At 50.1% G+C, this 15,973-nt stretch overlaps 2 protein-coding genes across 22 annotated transcripts in view; both read left to right on the forward strand.

Moving 5' to 3' along the window:
* LOC113255376 (protocadherin gamma-C5) overlaps positions 1-15,973 on the forward strand; it is a 169,513-nt gene that overhangs the window by 139,953 nt on the left and 13,587 nt on the right. For 20 of the 21 annotated variants that reach the window (XM_048221025.2, XM_048221026.2, XM_057307211.1 and 17 more), the window contains exon 2: positions 14,221-14,279. In XM_048221025.2, the coding sequence (XP_048076982.1) occupies positions 14,221-14,279 (59 nt within the window). Of the gene's footprint in view, positions 1-8,660; positions 11,266-14,220; positions 14,280-15,973 lie in introns of those variants that run through there. The other variant, XM_026499059.4, reaches the window with a different exon arrangement.
* On the forward strand, positions 6-7,332 carry LOC123001054 (protocadherin gamma-C4). Its single transcript, XM_044384202.3, has one exon. The coding sequence runs from the start codon at positions 4,772-4,774 to the stop codon at positions 7,325-7,327; it is 2,556 nt and encodes an 851-aa protein (XP_044240137.1). The 5' UTR covers positions 6-4,771; the 3' UTR covers positions 7,328-7,332.

Raw genomic sequence — 15,973 nt, forward strand, 5'->3', positions numbered from 1 at the left:
AAGGGGATGGCCTGGCTAAAGTGTGGTTTGTGGACCCACACAGTGTGGAGTTGATTGACTCATGTGTGGCCCCAATTCACACCCTCAGCAGTCACTTGCCATCACAACTAACCAATCTTGCTAAGGGGGCACTAAATTATAACCCAAGATCTCAGCACTCAGAGCTTACCTTGGTGTCATTTGCATTGAGAACAAGCTGCTTGATATCTCTAACCAGTGACAGGTGCTTGGAATATAGTACGTACCTCATTTGTCCATCTTTCATTTGATTACTACATCTTCATTAAAACTAATGGTTTATGATAATTTTCCTTTGCCTACACATATCCCATACCTTGTTCTCAGATGATTTTCTATGAAAGAAATAAAATTCTAGGCATCCTTCAAGATTTAATTGACCTACACTGCTGGAAAAAAATGTGTACATTATTTACAAAATATTTTTATGTTATAGTAGTAATGCATGTATATTATAGAAAGTTTAGAAAATAGAGAAAAGTATAAAGAAATAATTATGACTAACATGAATCCCCAAATCTAAACATATAACCACCATTAATTTTAAAAGTAAAAGCAATCATTTATTTTAAAAATAAATCCAGACAATCCAAAAGAACATATGGTACAAATTGAAAGTTTTTTTTGTACCCCCAGTTTTATTCCCTATCCTTCCAGCATTATTTTTCTTAAGCATACACACAATGTAAGAGGTAGGTAAAGTTGTAACTTGAGAAAGGTAAAGCTTTCATTGATTCAAGCTGGTTGCAGGTAACTGCAAGGCTTTTGTCTTGGAGTGAAACCTGTACACACTTCCAGTTGTGGGAGAACCACTGTTATTTTATGACTAATAAAGTATATTAGTATACTAATAAATATATTATTGTTATTAACCCTTGGATTTGGCAATTAGACAAATGAGGCTCCAATACTTATCAGCAATAAGTCCTTGGCCAAGTTAATCTCAGAGCCTGGTGTATCGTAAGTGTTAAAAAATTCTATTACTACTATTACTATTATTTTTTATTCATTACTATTATTACTTTTTTAAATTATTACTATTACTATATTTATGTTTATTACTATTGCTATTCTTATTTTTATTTTTTACCCACCCGCAATTTCAAACACCCCTTGGAAATGAGAAAATCTTGTGACAGCCAAAAATGACAAAGTAGAGGCATAAATGGAAAAGCTAAGGGAAGATGACAGAAAGAGGCAGCTGTCAGAGTTGGTTGCACACAAAAATTTCTTGGGGACCCCTTAAAAATCCTGAAACCCAGGCCACACCCCAGATCAATTAAAGTACAATCTCTGGGGGTGGGACACAGGGATCAGTATTTTTTTAAGGTCCCCAAGTGATTCTAATGTGCAGACTAGTTTGAAAGCTACTGCTCTACAATCTACCAGTCTGTCAATTAACATGTTTATGAAGCAGAGTGTTATTTTGGTGTTCATAGAACCAGACTTACTGGGCCAGGCCAAACTTAGAAAATTCTGTTATTTCTCAACCTTAAAATATTCTGTAGAATAGCTCTATAAACTTACTGAATTGCTATGTTGTACACCTGAAACTAATGTAACACCATGTGTCAACTATATTCAAATACATAAGTAAATGTGTTTTAAGAATACATAGGTATAAAGGATAAGTCTAGAGGAGCAACGTAAGGAAGACATGCTTCAGTCACCTAAAGAGAAAATCTTCCTAAACCACTAGCATCTGGGTAGCTGTTCTTAAAAAATCTGGAGCTGGTCAGTGGATATGGAACCTCTTTGAGGAGTGACAAATGTTCTATAATTAGACTGTGGTGATGGTTGTATCCTTTTAGTATATGTGAATATACTAAAAAAAAACATCAAATTGTGCATTTTAAATGAATGAATTGTATAGTATGTGAACTGTATCTCAGTAAAGCTGTTTTTACCATGTAAAGATGGGAGAATCACACACCTCGCATAAAAAAATCAAGTCAGGGGTATGTAGGATTAAGGCTTTGTGATGTTCCACTGCTAATAATCAACTGTATGCCTGTTTGTTTTGGTGTGAACTTGCAAATATTGAGACCTACAAGAGGTCTAGTTCTTGGATATGAAAGGCATCAGTAAAAGGCCAGTTTATGATCATACAGATGACAGGCTAGTAGAAAAATCATTTCAGATGTTAATAGAAAGAGACTTTATTTCTTTCCAGACAAACCAGGGGTGGGAGTGGGGGGAATCCTAGTACTGCACATAGTAGTTGTTTAGCTTTAGGCATGTCTCTTCACCTCTCTGAACTCCTCATCTGTAAAATAAAGATAACATCTTTCCAAATGGTTTGTGTAAGTTAAAAGTAAGGCTCAGAAAGCATAGTGAATATAAAGTATTCATGTAAAGTGTTAAGTATTCAATAACCATTATTGAGATAATGACAGTGATTCACCATTTATTGAGCATCCTCCTGTGCATAAAAGATGAGAAGACACACTTCCTGTCATTATGGTGTATAGAGTACCATAGGAAACAGATGCAAAAAAAAAAAAAAATGACAGTGAAGATCTGCATAACACAAGAAGGTGTCAGAGCAGAGGGAAAGAAACACCTAAGCCAGGCTGGGGAAATCAGGAAGACTTCACAGAGGTGGTGATGCTTGAGCTGAGAAGTTAAAGTTGAGCTGAAAGCTAAGAAGTTAAGTTGAGAACTAAAAGGGAGGCAGGAAATTTCATGCAGATGGGTAATGATACTTCATTATTACTGGACCTTGAAGTACGTTTGTAAAACAGTCTTGGCAAGAGATAAAGTACAGCAAGTCGGCAGGAGTTAGATCTTGAGTTACTTTTATAGGCCAGACCCAGGAGTTTTGATTTTATTCTGTATTGATGATGGTCACTGCAGAATTTTGAACTCGTACATGTATGATGCATCTAGGTTTTTTGTTTTAGAGAGTTAATACTGGTACCCATAAGTAAAATAGATTGGGGATATTGCTGCTGAAGACAGAGAGAACAGTTAAAAGGCTGTTAAAATGTTTGAGGAGAAGATTGATAAATGCTTGAACTACTGCAGTGGCAGTATAAATGGAAGGTGTTGACTGTAGTGTTATCGTCAGGACTTGTTGATTGACATGATGTAGGGAGTCAGGGAGAGGAATGAGACAAGCCTGGCTCTGCCTGTCCCTCCCTTTTGCTGACTGAGGCAGCTGGGTTGATGGTGGTGCCATTCACTGTGATAGTGAATCCTGCCCCAAGCACCTGGTAGGTCAGACTGATTGATACCTCCATCATTCCTATGGGAGGAGGTTTAGCTGTTTTTTGGTAGAAGAACACAGAAAGCCAGATCCCTGTCTTCGGGACCATATAGGTTGTTGGCTTCACCATAGTCAGAAGGATATTCCTGAGGGTCACGGGTTTGGTTAAAAATCTGGGGAGGATAAGAAACCTGGGTTTTGCTGGTGGTTTTCGTAGCCTCTGGTGACCTAGGTGAGGATTCAGATGAGTTAAGAAATCTTATGTCCAGATAGGCTGGATTTTTCTCTCTGTGCTCTGATGTGTTTGTCACTAGGATAATAGTTTGCAGGTAACTACAGTATGAGATGATCTGTGTTTCTCTGTGTGTGCAAGGTGGTAGCCAGCCTCCTGGGAGGGTCTAGATCAGGGTGGGAGTAGAGCGAATCCAGTCTCCAGCTCCAAGAGGCCCCCTGGGGCCAAGTGAAAAGCTTGCTCCTTTGAAACTGTCTCTCTTAGTAATTAACAACAAATCAAGCTTACCATGGTGTCAAATAAAGGGGATTTGTGGGCACAGTGCTGTTTGTGGCTGATCTCAATCATTCAAGGAAGCTATTAAATCTGTGAACATTAGCATTCTGCCAGGTAATGAGATCTAGTCCTTAGTGCCTCCCAGGCACACTGATTCTTTACTGATTTGGAACATCTCCCTCTCCTGGCTCCCTCCACCTTGCTTCATCTCCTTCTATACTGTCCTTGAAATCAATGAATGGTAATTCAGTGTATCACTAGCTAGTGTCTGAATAAGACAGATTTGGTTTCTGCTGCGCCTCCTGTTACAACAGAAACGTGCACTGCATAAATGTAATTGGCTACATTAATGTTTAAGTCTTTCTGCAAGGAGATGGATATGTTCCTGAATAATCTGCAGAGGGGCAGAGTTTTGAGTATATGGCACTGCTTCTAATTAGTTGTTGCTCTAATACAATCAGACTGAGGCAGAAACTACCCATTTAGAATATTGGTGGATGACAGCAACTGGCTTGGACAAAGTGACCAGTCTCAAATGGCTACTCCTCTCTGGGCTGCAGGTTGCTAGGGCTCTGGCTGGCTGTTTTCCCCCTAGCCGAAAAGGGGCGGGGTAAGTTTGTGTGTTAGGGGGAAAAAAGAACATACATACATGTTGTCTGCCTCTCATAGATATAATAAACCTATAGAAAGAAATGCTGTTAAGTGGGAGGAAGGCGAAAAGATAGGTGGTTTTTTGTTTTTTGGGTTTTTTTTTTCCTCCAGTGCTGCGACGCATTAACCCTGCTGCTATTGGGATGTTCTCTGCTCAGCCTATTGGCTGAGCCCGGGAGCTGCTGTCCGCCAATCGGGTGGTGGAAGGCAGACAAATCTACCCCGCCACCAGCAAAAACGGCGCGTAACCCTTGCGGCGCCGGCCCAGCCGCGCCAGAGCTGGCGCCACGAAAGAGAGATAGGTGTCTCCAGCTGCTGTTGCCGTTTGGGGCGGGTCGGCTTCTTCTGCTTCCCAGGACCAGGTAGAGGGCTAGCGGGAAGCAGCAATGCTCCGCAAGGTGGGAAGCTGGGTAGAAATCTGCTGGGGGGCTCCCCTTTTGTTCCTCATTTGCCACCTGGGTTACGTTTGTGGGCAGATCCGCTACCCGGTCCCAGAGGAGTCACAGGAAGGGACTTTTGTAGGGAATGTCGCCCAAGATTTCCTGCTGGATACAGAGAGTCTGTCAGCTCGTAGGCTGCAGGTTGCTGGAGAGGTGAACCAAAGACACTTCCGTGTGGATTTGGACAGCGGAGCCCTGCTCATCAAGAATCCAATTGATCGAGAGGCACTGTGTGGACTCAGTGCCAGCTGCATCGTGCCCCTGGAGTTTGTAACCGAAGGGCCTTTGGAAATGTACCGAGCAGAGGTAGAAATCGTGGATGTGAATGATCACGCCCCCCGATTTCCTCGGCAGCAGCTGGACTTGGAAATTGGGGAGGCAGCTCCTCCAGGACAGCGTTTCCCCTTGGAAAAGGCTCAGGATGCAGATGTGGGGAGCAATTCTATCAGCAGCTATAGACTAAGCTCCAATGAACACTTTGCACTGGATGTCAAGAAGCGCAGCGACGGCAGCCTTGTCCCAGAGCTGCTCCTGGAGAAGCCTTTGGATCGGGAGAAGCAATCAGACTACCGCCTGGTGCTGACTGCTGTGGATGGAGGGAACCCCCCGAGATCTGGCACCGCAGAGCTCCGGGTATCTGTGCTGGACGTGAATGACAACGCCCCAGCCTTCCAGCAATCCAGCTACAGGATTAGCGTGTTGGAGAGTGCCCCAGCCGGCATGCTGCTCATCCAGCTCAATGCCTCTGACCCAGACCTGGGTCCCAGTGGTAACATCACCTTTTCTTTCAGTGGTCACACCCCTGATCGTGTGAGAAACCTCTTTAGCCTTCACCCGACTACTGGAAAGCTTACCCTTCAGGGGCCCCTAGACTTTGAGAGTGAGAATTACTATGAATTTGATATTCGGGCTCGCGATGGGGGTTCTCCAGCCATGGAGCAACATTGCAGCCTTCGGGTGGATCTCCTAGATGTAAATGACAATGCCCCACACATCACAGTGACCTCAGAGCTTGGGACTCTTCCAGAGAGCGCGGAACCTGGCACTGTAGTGGCACTCATCAGTGTGCAGGACCCTGACTCGGGGTCAAATGGAGACGTGAGCCTCCGTATTCCTGACCACCTGCCATTTGCCCTCAAGTCTGCCTTCAGGAACCAGTTCTCCCTGGTGACTGCTGGGCCCTTGGACCGAGAGGCCAAATCCAGCTATGACATCATGGTCACTGCTTCTGATGCTGGGAATCCTCCTCTCAGTACCCAGAGGACTATTTTCCTCAATATTTCAGATGTGAATGATAACCCACCCTCTTTCTTCCAGAGGTCGCATGAGGTGTTTGTTCCTGAGAACAATCGCCCAGGGGACCTGCTTTGTTCCCTTGCAGCCTCTGACCCAGACTCTGGCTTGAATGCACTTATCTCCTACTCTCTCCTGGAGCCCAGAAATCGAGATGTTTCAGCTTCTTCCTTTATCTCTCTGAACCCCCAGACAGGAGCTGTTCATGCTACTCGATCCTTTGATTATGAGCAAACACAGACATTGCAGTTTGAGGTGCAGGCCCGGGATCGGGGCAACCCACCTCTTAGTAGCACCGTGACAGTTCGTCTGTTTGTGCTGGACCTCAATGACAATGCCCCAGCCGTGCTCCGTCCTAGGGCCCGACCTGGTTCCTTATGTCCTCAAGCACTGCCTCCATCGGTTGGTGCTGGCCACCTAGTCACAAAGGTGACTGCTGTGGACTTGGATTCAGGTTACAATGCTTGGGTTTCCTATCAGCTCCTGGAGGCCCCAGACCCCAGCCTGTTTGCGGTCTCTCGCTATGCCGGGGAGGTACGGACGGCAGTTCCCATCCCAGCTGATCTCCCACCACAGAAGCTGGTCATTGTGGTAAAGGATAGTGGTAGCCCACCACTCTCTACCTCTGTTACTCTGCTAGTGTCCTTGGAGGAAGATACTCATCCAGTTGTCCCTGATCTTCGAGAATCTTCAGCTCCAAGGGAAGGAGAATCCCGCCTGACCCTTTACTTGGCTGTATCGCTAGTGGCAATTTGCTTTGTCTCCTTTGGCTCATTCGTGGCACTGCTCTCAAAGTGTCTGCGTGGGGCTGCCTGTGGAGTGACCTGTTTTCCTGCTGGCACCTGTGCCTGTCTCACCCGATCTCGAAGGAGGGAGGGACTTCCTCCTTCCAGTGGCATCCTCCGAATCCAGCTAGGCTCAGATGATCCTATCAAGTTTGTTGATGTGGGCGGCCACTCTCATGGCTGTACACCATTGGCTTCTGCACCCACTCGGAGTGATAGCTTCATGATGGTGAAGTCACCCAGTGCACCTATGGCAGGGGAGCCTGTTCGCCCAAGCTGCCCACCCTCTGATCTTCTGTATGGGCTAGAGGTGAGACCTTTGCAGGCTCAGCCAACGCTTGAAGGTTATTCTGATGCAGGCATATGGCTGGGTCACGTCCCAGCGACTGTTGGTTTCTCTACAAGAGCCCATAGTGAGTGGTAACTGTGTGGTTGATGGTTTCCTTTGAAGTGTTTTGTGAATAACCAGGAAGCTGCCACGGATTAGTATTGTGGGTTGGGTTATGCCCTTATCTGAGGGTGAGAAATGAAGGTAATGATCAAGAGTCAGGGTATTGTGGAAGCCTGCTTCCAGAACGTGGGAGCATAGAAGGCTCTACTGCACAATGGTAGGATGTACCAGGCAGTCACCTAAACCCAAGAGGTTGCTTTCTCTTCCTGAATGAGGGGGCCAGGTTCTGGACTACCTTAACTCTAGGTTACCATTTGCCAGTGAAGTAAGGGGGACTAATATGTTTGCCCCACAGTATCAAGTACTCCCTAACCCACCGTAGAAAGACCTGTCCACTTGAAACTGCAGGAAGCCCAAAGAGGAGAGAACCAAGGGGCTAAAGAGGCATCAAGGTGCACACACAGATCTTTTAGTCCAGGTCTTCAGGAATCCCAGTCAGGTCCCTGCTGAGATTTGAGCTAGATGCAGGAGAATGGGGGCAGGGGAGCACAACTTCTTTGGCGGGAAAAGCAATGTAAGTGAAATCACTTAATGTCCGAAAACTGGTTTACAGCTGAGGAACTCAGAGACAGCCACTCTGGGAGTCTTTAAGTAGAGTTCTGAATTGGTGAAACCGTAAATCCTAGAAACGGTACCTAGCTTCTAGTCACTCTGCTGGGGGACCTGGATCAGTCCAGGGAACGTTCCCCCTACCACGAGCTGTTATGCTCATTCCACAGCTCGAGTCAAGGATCTCAGAAAAGCGGAGTCCTGGAACCATGAGCTGACATTGAGATTCCTCAAAGCATTGATGGAGAGTCAGAGCAAGGCTTTACAGGATCCTAACAAATCTTTTCTCTCATCTTAGCAGCGTTTGGCAGGATGGGGGAGGGGAGGTCCACATGGGCTTTGCCTTTCCTGGAAGGACACAATTTTGTTGGTTTAAGCAAAGTAGTGGGAGCTTCTAAAGTCCTGAGGGAGTTGCTGGGACAGAACGCTGAGAAGTTTTGTACCACTTTGTCTTCCCTGTTGAGCACCATCTGAGCTGTCAAACTTTGCTGCCAAGGGGGCTGAATCAACCTGCAGCGTGAAATGAGTGGGGAGGTAGGAGGCTTCATTGACACAGATTTGCCTGTTCCTAAGGTTTCCAGGGCCGAGGGGACTTCATAATTGGTTAAGAGCAGACAGACTTTTTGGCCAATCAGACTCAGAGCAGAGGTGGGGGATCTGCTCTTCCTGCCCACCTCTCCTCCCCCTGTTCCCCAGCTCCACTCAGATTCAGTTCCCATCCCCCCCTACCACCCCCGCCATTTGGTGACTAAGAAGAACTGCTGCAGGCAGACAGACCTCGGAGCAGTTTTTAAGAGGCTGGAAGGAGCCATAAGAGATTTCAGCTGCTACATACCAAGACCTGGGTCTACCTTGGAGACAGGACAGCACAGAGTCAGTGTCCAGGAAGGGCCTGCTGGGTCATGGGGCCTGAGCCACCCCCACAGCTCGCTGGGAAATGGCAAGTGCTGTGCGTGATGTCCTTGTGCTGCTGGGGCTGGGTATCCGGGCAGCTTCGTTACTCAGTGGTGGAGGAGTCTGAGCCGGGGACGCTGGTGGGGAATGTTGCTCAGGATCTAGGCTTAAAGGTGACAGATCTGTCGAGCCGCCGACTGCGGTTGGGGTCTGAGGAAAATGGACACTATTTTTCCTTGAGCTTGATGAGTGGTGCTCTGGCAGTGAATCGAAAGATTGACCGAGAGAGCCTGTGTGGAGCCAGTACGAGCTGCCTGCTGCCCGTGCAGGTGGTGACTGAGCACCCCTTGGAACTAATGCGCGTGGAGGTAGAGATCCTGGATCTCAATGACAACTCTCCTAGCTTCGCCACCTCGGAGCGAGAGATACGCATCTCAGAATCAGCTGCGCTTGGGGCCCGATTCCCGCTGGATAGCGCCCAGGACCCGGATGTGGGCACCAATACCGTGAGCTTCTACACTCTGAGCCCCAGCAGCCACTTCTCTCTGAACGTGAAGACCCTAAAAGATGGGAAGCTATTTCCAGAGCTGGTGCTAGAGCAGCAGCTGGACCGAGAAGCCCAGGCAAGACACCAGCTGGTGCTCACTGCTGTGGACGGGGGTATCCCAGCCCGCTCAGGGACCACCCTGATCTCTGTCATTGTGCTGGACGTCAATGATAATGCCCCCACCTTCCAGTCCTCAGTTCTTCGTGTGGGGCTCCCAGAGAACGCACCCGTGGGTACACTGCTGCTCCGCCTCAATGCCACTGATCCAGACGAGGGCACCAATGGCCAACTAGACTATTCTTTCGGAGACCATACATCTGAGGTAGTGCGTAATCTCTTTGGCCTAGACCCTAGCAGTGGAGCAATCCACGTGCTGGGTCCCATAGACTTTGAGGAGTCAAGTTTCTATGAAATTCATGCGAGAGCCCGTGACCAGGGACAGCCAGCCATGGAAGGCCACTGTATGATTCAGGTGGAGGTGGGAGATGCCAATGACAATGCCCCGGAGGTACTACTGGCCTCTTTGGTCAACCCTATCCTGGAGAGCACGCCAGTGGGCACGGTAGTGGGCTTGTTTAATGTGCGGGACCGAGACTCGGGGAGAAATGGTGAGGTGAGCCTTGACATCTCCCCGGACCTGCCATTTCAGATTAAGCCTTCTGAGAACCACTACTCACTGCTAACCAGCCAGCCTTTGGACCGGGAGACCACATCCCACTACATCATTGAGCTGTTGGCCAGTGACGCGGGCTCACCTCCCCTGCACGCACATCTCACCATCAGGCTCAACATTTCAGATGTGAACGACAACGCACCCTACTTTACTCAGCAGCTCTATACTGCTTACATCCCAGAAAACCGGCCTCCAGGTTCCCTTCTCTGCATTGTGGCTGCCTCAGATCCAGATACTGGGGATAATGCCCACCTCACCTACTCCATTGTAGGGAATCAGATTCAGGGAGCCCCAGCTTCCTCCTTTGTATATGTCAACCCTGAGGACGGGCGAGTCTTCGCCCAGCGCACCTTCGACTATGAATTGCTACAAATGCTGCAGATCATGGTGGGGGTTCGAGACTCTGGCTCTCCCCCATTACAGTCTAACACATCTCTGCATGTGTTTGTCCTGGACCAGAATGATAATGCACCAACTGTGCTGCACCCAAGACCCGGCTGGGAACTCTCAGTCCCCCAGCGTCTCCCTCGCTCTGCTCCTCCCGGCTCCTTGGTCACCAAAGTGACGGCTGTGGATGCTGATGCAGGCCACAACGCGTGGCTCTCCTATTCACTGTTGCCACAGTCCACGGCTCCAGGACTGTTCCTGGTGTCTGCACATACTGGCGAGGTGCGCACAGCCCGGGCCTTACGGGAGGATGACTCTGACACCCAGCAGGTTGTGGTCCTGGTGAGGGACAATGGTGACCCTTCACTCTCCTCTACAGCCACAGTGCTGCTGGTTCTGGAGGATGAGGATCCTGAGGAAATGCCCAAGTCCAACGATTTCCTCTTACACCCTCCTGAGCGTTCAGACCTTACCCTTTACCTCATTGTGGCTCTTGCAGCCATCAGTCTCTTGTCCTTAGTCACCTTCACTTTTCTGTCAGCTAAGTGCCTTCGGGGGCACACAGATGCAGATGGGGGTGGGAGCCAGTGCTGCAGGCGCCAGGACTCCCCCTCTCGGGACTTCTATAAGCAGTCTAGTCCCAACCTGCAGGTGAGCTCAGACGGCACGCTCAAGTACATGGAGGTGACGCTGCGGCCCACGGACTCACAGAGCCACTGCTACAGGACGTGCTTCTCACCAGCCTCGGATGGCAGTGACTTCACTTTTCTAAGGCCCCTCAGTGTCCAGCAGCCCTCAGCTCTGGCGCTGGAACCTGATGCCTACCGGTCCCGCTCCAATACGCTGCTGGAGCGGAGCCAGGTGAGGGGCTCCATACCGCCCAGGGCGACCCCTGTGGGCTGCGATGGAGAAGCAGCCCATCCACAAAAGGGACTTTTTGCATCCACTGCTCTGGGGCAGGGGTGGGGGTCGAGGGGTGGAGAGGGGCATGGAGCTCCATGTTGCCTGAACTCCACCCGATTTCTGGGACCATTTGGACAGATTGTTTGGAATGCCAAGGTGGGGATGGGACTCTTAAGTACCAGGAGGTGGTGGTGATTGTAGGTGAGGGGAAGCAGAAGCAGTCCCTGCCACCCATGCTCAGAAAAGGCTGGTGGCCAGTAATCTTTTATGGCCAGGGTTGGGTGGGGGCGTGGTCCTGGATGGAGTCAGTCACGAATGTATCCCTGCACTCAGCCTCCTTGACTCCTGAGCCAGCTTGCTCTGCCAGTCTTTAGGTTTCCTCTTTCCACTCCTTTGATGGGTGACTTCACTGTTAATCTCAGCCATCCCTACCCACCCCCCGCCGGTCAAACAAACGCATCTGTAGACAGGATTGGCATACACCCAGGCTTCATGCACGTCCTCCCTGCAGAACACACCCACTGGCTCACCTCATCTGCACCCACATATACACACGCCTGCACTTGGTCTTACACGCATGCTGCCTTTAACTGCCAGTGCTTGCTGGTCGAGTTCACATACACTGGCTGTCCCCAGGCCCCTCATGGCTTCCCAACCACCTGGCTGCCGGCCTCAGAGGTACTCATTGCTGATTGATCACACCCTGTTGAGGATCCCATGGCATGGTTTCCCAGGGCCTGCAAAGACTCAGGAGCCTTTTCCTGCCTCCACCTGAGGCTAGACCAGGTCTGCGCAGGAGTTTATGAGCCTGGGAATTCTAGGGCCGGGGTTGGCTGCTCCATCCCCCTGGGGCTCTAAGCAGAGGTCAGGTTGCCTCCAGCCCAGAAGCCTTGGGGGGCTGGCTCAGCTACCCTGTGGCCCAAGAGTAGGATAGGCAGCCTGGGGCTTCAGTGACAGTCACTGCCTGTCCTATCACAGAAAGTGGGGATGTGGAGCACCTGGACACTCAGAGATAGGCTTTTGGCTCCGTCGTAACCTTGATGTGTTCCTGCAATCTCGGGTCAGGGCTTTGGGGGTGGCCAAAGTATCTGAGATTCTGTCAAGTTTGTCCTTCTCGGCCTGATGGAAAGCCACAGCCACTGCCAGGTACCAGGGGGCCCTCATACGTGGGGCAACTGTGGTAGTAAAAGGCACAGTTTCCACAATCTCAGGAGCTTTTATTTAAACTATCGTTGTGTTCCTCCCTGCCCCTACCAAATCAGAATTATAGTTTGAAACAGCAGCCGCATGTGATAGCTGAGTGAGAGCCTTACTGCGATATCTCCTCCGAGTACCACATCTCACTCGTTCTTCCCACTTTTGTTGGACAGATACTAGCTTCCTCACCTTATGACTGAATTTCACAGAGGTCACATGACTTGCTCAAGTTCACAGGGTGAGTGGTAGAGAAAGCTCTAACTCAGGTCTAACTCCAGAATTTGTACTTGGAGTCACTTGCGCTTGTAAAGCTGGAGGACAGGAGGGCAGTCTGCATCTGCTGGGATGGGGCATAGATGGGATTCTTTCCCTTTTAGGGCTTTATATGTTAGAGAAAAGTCCTCTGGGGCTTCTTATCCCTGAGCAGCCCTCACTGAACATGCTTTGGACCTGCCGTCCACATGTACGTTGGGAGTTTTGCCCTGCAACTCTCTTCCAGTCTGTCACGGTTCTCGCATCTTGGTGTAGATTCTCCTGTGTTTGAGTGAGGAGTAGGCATCCCGTGCTCTTCCCCACGCAGCTGGACTGGTGCTGGTGACTTGTGGTGTATCTGGGATGCTAAATTTCTGGGTTCTGCTCATATCACTGCCACCTGTGAGCCTCAGAGTGAGTCATTTGGCAGCCTTGGGTCTCTCTTCTCCCCAGTGTAATCAGAGATGTTCACATTTCTTCTCTGCTTCTGGGAGTGCGTGTGAGAGTTAATTACCAGCACACCCCAGCACAGGTAAGGAGATGGCTCTCGGGGTGCTGTGTGTGCGTGTGTGTGTGTGTGTGTGTGTGTGTGTGTGTGTGTGAGAGAGAGAGAGAGAGAGAGCGCGAGCCCGCCTTCTGGACTCGGGAGTGAAGCGTCTGTCAAAGTCCCACACCTTCATCCAGGTGGGATGTGACTACAGATCAGCCCCTTAGGGGCCCTGGAGACTTCGCTGGCTCTGCTTGGAGGCTGTGGGAGCCTGAACTCGGCTGGGCTCCATCCCAGCAGTTTTCTCTATCCCAGACAGAGCGGCCTTGTTCTCTCCTCCTCAGTCACAGCCATTGTCTGGCAGAGTTCTAGGGGTGAGAGGTGTCCTGGGGCTTGGATGCCCTGCAAAGACTCAGTCTGGCATGACTCCTAAATTAATAATGTGTTTAGCTGTGGGAAGGGATCGTCGAGAGCCAAGGGCCTGGAGGAGGGGTCCCTCTGAATATGTTACAGCACAACCTGGCGCAAAAAGGGTTACCCGGAGCAGCAGCCATCTTGCTGCAAGGATGCTTTGTTCCCAGCTGTGGAGCTGAATACATTCTTTCTAGGGCTGGTGGAATTCTCATGAAAATCTCCTGGTGGGGGGGGGGGGGGAGTTCTCTGCACCCCTCCCTCGGGTTCCACAGAAGATACTTTCTGCTCTTGAATCTCAGCTCAGCTCTTTTCTTTAGTAAAGGAATCTGGGTTTGCTCGCTATGGTCAGATCAATGTTATTTTATCTCTTTGCCTCTGGTACCTCAGACCTCTGAGACCTGGGGTACATTTTGTCTTTGGAGAGGAGTCTGCCCCTCCCTCCTCTTACCCTCTTTTCTTCTCTGTGTCCATTCCCGTCTCTCCCTCCCTGCCCAGACCCAGGCTCTGGTGACATTCTGACTGCTTGTGAGTACTCAGCCCCTTTCCCTCTGTTTTCTCCACAGCAAGCCCCGCCCAACACGGACTGGCGATTCTCTCAGGCCCAGAGACCCGGCACCAGCGGGTAGGTGACCGCCTCTCCAGCCCACCCTCTTCTCTGCAGCATGTTCTCAGCGATGACGTGGGAGAGGGTGGAGGAGGGCTCAGGATTTGCTACAAATGGCTCCTTCCCTCAGTTCCAGATTTCAGGGAGGTTTTCATGTAGTGGGGGCTGGTACACAGATCCCAGAAGGAAGAGGCTTCTACTCTGGCTCTTTTGAACACTCATTGCACACACTCAGCCCCTCCCTTCTCCCCATGTGAACCTTTACCTATCTGCTGGTCTTAAGGTGGTCTCTGGGTGGAAAGGAAGTGTTTTATACCCATCTAATTCGTACATCCTCCTGCTCCAGGTTGGGCTGGGGTTCAGGCAGAGACTCGGGGGACAGGAGGGGGACTGGAGGCACTGTCAGCAGTCAGATCCTCCTTCAGAGCCAGCAGGAAAGATCAGGGCCAGAGGTGAGGGAGGCCAGGCAGCTGTGGGGGAAGGTGGAGACTGCACAGCTGGAGGTGAGACTGAGCGAGGAGCCAAGGGGCAGGTCTCCCTGGTCCTGCCCTGGCTCCAGGCTGCCCTAGGTCCTGCCGCTGGTCCTGCCTCTCTACCCACAGGCCTGTTGTCTCTGCCACTCTTTCTTATCTTGTTGTCCTTCCCTCAGTCTCTGTCTCAGTTCGCAGTCTCTGCCTCTCCCTCTCTTTCTGTGTCTGCCTCAGTTTCTGTCTTTATCGCTGCATCTTAGTCCCTGCCATTTGTGTCTCCTTGCACGGATCTGTGCCTCACACTGCACCTGCCATGCTGGGTGCTCAGGAAATGTGGAATTAATGAATACGTGTGACCCTTCCTTAGTCTCAGTCCCTGTTTCTTCTCCTCTCTGTTTCTGCCTCCCTCTTTCTTTGACCTCTTTTCTGTCTCTCCCTCTTGCCTAGCGTCCTTGTGTTCCTCTGTCTCCAGTCTCCTGGTTTCTTAATCTCGTGCTATTTCTGATTTCTTTTCTGTTCTCACCCTGTGTCTCTGTCTCTCTCTGTATGTCTCTCTAAGTGTATAGTCTCTCTCTGTCTGCATCCCTGAGCCTCTTTCTGTTACTCTTTCTTTATCTCCCTTTGTCTCCCTTTCATCCTGTCTCTTATTTCTTTGTACTTGTGCGCAAGCCAGCACACACGTGTCCCCCCCTCCCTCCCCCTACCCTTCACACACAGAGTCTTTGATCAGTGCTTACCACCACACACACCCTCCCATCCTGGCTGCCCCAGCTGCTCATTTCAGTCAGTATGAATTCCTGCTGAGACAGGAACCCCCTGCGGGTGGTGGGGAAGGAAACTGTAGAAAGACCTTCAGTTGGTCTGAGGGGAGTGGGGTGGGCTCGGGGCCAGGCCTCCCTGTTAGAAGTCAGGAGCCTGGAGGAGTCCAGGGAACCTGGGGTGGGGTGGGGGCAGAACTTAGGCGCCCTTCCCCTGCCTCCTTGCTGCCTAGGCCCTTACTGCCCATGTGTCCCTGCATGCTGCAGGTGGCGAGCCCACACTGCCACGAGGACCCAGGAGACCTTGGTATGTGCTAGGCCTCCACCTCCAAGAAGGCCCCTAGGAGGCAGCAAGCCAGATGGCTGGGACGCCATCGCCCCTCCCTTGACCCCATCTGTCTTCTTTTGCCCCAGTGGTCTTGCCAGCCTATTGCTTATCTGTCAGGTCATTCATGTGTTCACGCACGTGTTCATTCATTCATCA

The sequence above is a fragment of the Ursus arctos genome, unplaced genomic scaffold, assembly GCF_023065955.2.
Source record: "Ursus arctos isolate Adak ecotype North America unplaced genomic scaffold, UrsArc2.0 scaffold_5, whole genome shotgun sequence".
Lineage (NCBI taxonomy): Eukaryota > Metazoa > Chordata > Mammalia > Carnivora > Ursidae > Ursus > Ursus arctos.